The sequence below is a fragment of the Nematolebias whitei genome, chromosome 5 (assembly GCF_014905685.2).
Source record: "Nematolebias whitei isolate Nwh7 chromosome 5, NemWhi1, whole genome shotgun sequence".
Taxonomy (NCBI): domain Eukaryota; kingdom Metazoa; phylum Chordata; class Actinopteri; order Cyprinodontiformes; family Rivulidae; genus Nematolebias; species Nematolebias whitei.
In genome coordinates, this window is record NC_056502.1 from 43,533,053 (window position 1) to 43,538,682 (window position 5,630).

Below are 5,630 nucleotides of genomic sequence, written 5' to 3' on the forward strand. Positions count from 1 at the left end.
TTCACATCCTGGACAGAGAGGAACGATGGTTTGAGAGAGGAGTAAAGGAGGCCATCTTTGTGAAAAGAAACCGTCCATCATTAAACAGGGGTGGAGGCCTCCGGGTTCAACTGTCCCCCTCTTACAATGCTGTGATTGCTAGTATCACTCAGCCCTCTGTGAATAATAAACAGCCATCAGTGTGCTAATGATCCATTGTTAGGCTGATGGTCCTTCTTGAGCATGTGATCAGCTGGTTTTGGTTGTCAGCAGCAAACTGGTTGATCCACTGCAAGAGGGTGCTATTTAAGAGACTGAGCTGAATACAGCACCTCAGAGTGAGGAAGTCTTTTGGATGAGAGACGAAATGTTTCTATATTTTTTTGTTGTTTTGCTTTGTTTTGTTTTTTTGAATGCCCAGAAGACCAGATTTAACTTTTTTGGATTTTTCTACCTGGATTATTGAGCATGTTTCAGGATAAGAAGTGGTAATTCACAATAATGCAGCTCAAATGCTCTATAATTACAGAAACTAAATTGAAAAGGTTCCCAGAAGGGTTTGAGACAGCTGCAAACACTCTGTGACAATTCTGAGGAAAAATTAGTTGTACAAAATTTTTTAACGTTCAAAATTCAAGCAACAAGACTGCAAGACTCTGCAACTCACAAGAGGTTATTGAAAATCCCTGCAAAGGTTCTAAGACATTTTGGATATTCCCAAATGAATACCATACACTAACTAGTCTCCATCAGTCACAGACCAGTGAGATAAATCCACACCACCCCAACTTCACACATACTCATCAACTTGGTCCTGTGACTACCTCCCTTGCGGGATGACTGATGTATGGCTGAAGAATAGCTATAATTTAGCAATAGCCCTTGATCATGCCACAAGTATTTTTTTACAAAACAGTTGGCGATGTGGCCACAAAGATGAACCCCTCTTTAGGCTGCTTTTACTCATTCAGACATCAACAATCAAGCAGCTCACATTCTGCAAAAATGTGCAAATTCATTAATGAAGCTGCTGATGCAGAATCAAAAGTAGCATGAAGTACAAGGTGTTCTGTTGAGCGCTACACATTTAGTGCATGTTGCATGTATTGGCTGGTCACACAGACCATTTGTCATCATCACACCACAGATCTGTTAAGTCAGCTTCTCCTTGTATAGGTCAACCATTATGGCACTTTTCCAACCTTGATTGGTGTCTTAGAGGCATGTCAGCGAAGCTTAACCTTCATGTTCATATAAATTTCCTGGTACTGACCTGGCCATGGTGAGGGCTCTGTTCACCCTCTGCTCCAGCTCATTGGTCCCTAAAGCCTTCCACATGAGCCACAGCTTGAAGGCGTCGGGCTTCCTGCTGCACTGGACTGACTTGTCCCCTGTGTCGTAGCTCACATCGTAGAACTTGTCCTGCTGGAAGAGGTAGGAGGCCTGAGCAGAGTGGCAGCGCTGGAGGAGGCTCTGAAAGTAAAAAAAAAAAAAAAAATTGTCTTATTAACAGCTGTAAATGATGCCACAAATAAATACTTTTGATTTGTTGTTGATCTTCATGAGCTGAGTAATGTTTTCTTACACTTTTGTCTCTGACCAGAAAAGCTGAGCACTGAAGAGTGGCCATCAGCATTTTATGAGGGTTCCAGGCCACTGAATTGACTCTTATCAAACAAACAAACACAGTTACTAACATTTTCACTTATTCAGAAACAGTGTATTGAAAGATTAAATATTTTTTGAGTCAGTGCAGTTGTGGTTATGGAAGCCCATTTATGTCAGTAAAAGAAAAATAGTTAGCCTTGAAAATAATATGAACTGTAAATGTGTATTCACCGATATATTTACATTTCTTCTTCTTTTGGTTTTTCCCTCTTCAGGGTCTCCACAGTGAGTCATCCTCCTCCACCTCACTCTGTCCTCTGCATCCTCTGTCCTCACTCCAACTACCTCCATGTCCTCTCTAACTGCATCCATATATCTCCTCTTTGTTGTTTTTTTTCCTGGCAGCTGCATTTTTAACATCCTTCTACCCTCCTCTGGACATGTCCAAACCACTGTCCCTCATCTGGACATGTCCAAACCATCTCAGTCTGGTCTCTCTAACTTTATCTCCCAGGTGTTCAACCTGTGCTGTACCTCTGATGATCTCATTCCTAATCTTATCCATCCTTGTCACTCCTAAGAAGAACCTCAACATCTTCATTTCTGCCACTTCCAGTTCTGTCTCCTGTCTTTTTGTCCATGTGTCTGTCTCCAGACCATACAACACAGCTGGTCTCACCACTGTCTTGTAAACTTTTCCTTTGACCTTTGCTGACACACTTTTGTCATAAATCACTCCTGAAACTTTTGTCCATCCACTCCATCCTGCCTGGACTCTTGTTTTCACTTCTTTACCACATTCCCCATTTTCCTGGACAGTGGACCCCATGCCCTTGAAGTCCTGAACTTTTGTGACCTCTGCTCCTTGTAGTCTCACTGTTCCACCGGCCTCCCTCTCATTCACACACATGTACTCTTGTCTTACTACAGCTGACTTTCATTCCTTCTTTCAATTACATACCTCCACCTCTCCAAGTTCTCTGCCATCTGTTCCTTGTTCTCACCACAGATCACAATGTCATCTGCATACATCATAGTCCATGGGGAAGCCTGCTTGACCTCATCTGTTTGTCGGTCTATCACCAAAGAAAGCAAGAAGGGGCTCAGAGCTGATCCTTGATGCACTCCCACCTCCACCTTGAAGCTATTTGTCACTCCTACAGCACATCTCACCAATGTCCTGCTGTCCTTATACATGTCCTGTACCAGTCTAACATACTTCTCTGTCACTCCAGATTTCCTCATGCTATACCACACCTCCTCCCTCAGCACCATGTCATATGTTTTTTCTAAATCCACAAAGACACAATGGAGTTCTTTCTGACCCTCTCCGAACTTCTCCATCAGCATCCTCAAAGCAAAGATGACATCTGTGGTGCTCTTTCTTGGCATGAAACCATACTGCTGCTTACAAATGGTGACCTCTCATCTAAGTCTTGCTTCCACAACTCTCTCCCAGATCTTCATCGTGTGGCTCATCAACTTAATTTCCCTTTAGTTGCTAGAACTCTGTACATCACCCTTGTTCTTAAAAATGGACACCAGCACAATTCTTCTCCATTCCTCAGACATTTTATCACCCTCAAATATATCATTGAATATTTGAGTCAAAAACCATCTCTCCAAGACATTTCCAAACCTCCACTTGGATGTGATCAGGTCCTACTGCCTTCCTTTTCTTCATTGTTTTCAGAGCTTTCTGGACTTCACCCTCACTAATCTTTCCCACTTCCTGGTCCACAGTTTCTATGACCTCTACTCTTCTTTCTCTTTTATTCTCTTAATTTATTAGCTTTTCAAAGTACTCTGTCCATCTTCATGCGCGTAGCCAGGGGGGGTTCGGGGGGTTCGAACGAACCGCCCACTTTGCCAATGAAGTCCCACCTACAACTCCCGCGAGATATAGAACTGCGAGGTGAAGTAATTTCATTCATAAAAAACAATGTCTAACAAAGCAAAGTAAAAAGATGAGTTATTTTTGCAATTGAAGTAATGTTATTATTTGCGGGCTTAGTTTGCATTTATGTTGTTAGAGTTAAGGAGTGGTACTGTGCCTTTAAGAGGATGACGTCTTTCATTCTTCTTCGGTGTTTTTTTTTTTTTTTTGTGTATGTTCGGGCGGGACTCGGGAGTACCGAAGTGTTCGTTCGTGTCTGGGATGAGTTCTGAATAGAAGACTGGACACACACGCTATTCCCCTCTCAGTGTGTTGCTCTTTCTCCACTCACAACCGCCTATTTGGTAACACAGATTTACCTCACACAGCAGTGTTTTAACTAGCTAGCTAATTAGCTTGTTTACACATTTGAAGTTATGTGTACCACCGCCAATGAACCAATCAGAGTAGTCCTACAGGTCCACTTTTTCTTCAAACGAACCGCCCCTCATAAAATCCTGGCTACGCCTATGATCTTCCCGTCACACTCCTCACTTGATATGGGTCATGGGAGACTGTGATGAAGTGAAGATTCAATGCAGTCTGCTGACTTCCTTAGACAACTTTTACTAATTGGCTTTTTATGCATGTGAATGTTTCTGTTCAGTGCCCTGAGACAACTTCTGTTGTGACTTTGCGCTATATAAATAAACTGAATTTAACTGTTAGAATATTACCATTCCTATCTTTAACAAGCCTAACCTGCTGCACATCCTTTCCAGCCTGATCCTTCTGTCTCGAGATCTTATTGTTCCATATTTTCTTAACAGAGCACTTCGCTCTCAGACTGCAGGCTTACTTGCCATTTCTAGAGTTTCCAAAAGCAGAATGGGAGGAAGATCTTTCAGTTATTAGGCTCCTCTCTAATGGAACCAACTTCCAGTTTCTGTCCGTGAGGTTGACACATTGTCCACTTATAAGACTGGGCTTAAGAACTTACTTTTTGATAAATCCTATAGTTAGGGTTAGCTTGTTATGCTACCATAGGCTTAGACTACTAGAGGACAAATTGACCTCATTTCCTTAAATGATTTGCTAAAATTGAATAGTTTTCATTTGAATTTATTTCTATCTTAGCATGTGATTCTTGACCTGCCATTGTGTATCTGTTCCTCTCAAACCCAGCTAGTCGAAGCAGATGGCCGCTTGTCCCGAGCCCGGTTCTGCTAAAGGTTTCTTCCTCATGAGGGAGTTTTTCCTTTCCACTGTCGCCTTCATGCTTGCTCAAGATGAGAGTTCTGTGATGGAGTTAAATTCAAAGCAGTCTGCTCCTCAGATGAATAATGTTAAATTATTATTTATATATATACAAATGTTTCTGTTCAGTGCCCTGATGACTTCTGTTGTGACTTGGTGCTATATAAATAAACTGAACTGAATTGTCTTGCCAATCGGTACAAGTCCTTCTCACCCTCTTTAGTGTCCGGCCTCCCACACAACTTATCATATGCCTTCTGCTTTGCATGTGCTATCTCCCCCTTTGCTCTACATTGCATCACATTATATTCCTGTCTCCTCTCTTCAGTCTTATCACCATCATATTTCTTTTTGGTTAACCTCTTTCTTTGAATATCTTCCTGCACTTCACTATTCCACCACCAGGTTTTTTTTATCATCTGCCCAGATGACACACCAAGTACCTTCCTACCTGTCTCTCTTAATTACTGTTGCTGTAGTAACCCAGTCATCTGGAAGCTCTTTCTTACCACACACACACACGCACACACGCAAACACACACACACATATGGTTTATGGACTGTACTTATATAGCGCCTTTCTATCTTATTTCAAGATACTCAAAATGCTTTACACAACAATCTGTGCCTCATTTACCCATTCATACAGCTCTATACTAGATCTCTGCACAGATAATTGAACAAATCATTCTAAAGAGACTAATCAGAGCTTTATCACATTCATACACTGATGGGACAAACATCAGAGGCTATGAGGGGTTCAGTGTCTTGCCCAGGGACACTTCGACAAGTGACTGCTGGTGGATTCGAAACCCCAACTCTTGCATTGGAGGACGACTGTGTAGTGAACCTAACCTGATGTCAGACTAAGCCTAAGGTCAAAACCCTTGACCTTAAGAACATTGTGGGA

At 42.0% G+C, this 5,630-nt stretch overlaps 1 protein-coding gene across 1 annotated transcript in view; it reads right to left on the reverse strand.

The window, feature by feature from the left end:
• LOC119409566 (acidic amino acid decarboxylase GADL1) overlaps nt 1–5,630 on the reverse strand; it is a 22,905-nt gene that overhangs the window by 4,643 nt on the left and 12,632 nt on the right. Inside the window, exons 8-9 of the mRNA XM_037676467.1 lie at nt 1,565–1,646; nt 1,253–1,452 (exon numbers count right to left, since the gene is read on the reverse strand). Coding sequence (XP_037532395.1) covers nt 1,253–1,452; nt 1,565–1,646 — 282 coding nt within the window. The remainder of the gene's footprint in view (nt 1–1,252; nt 1,453–1,564; nt 1,647–5,630) is intronic.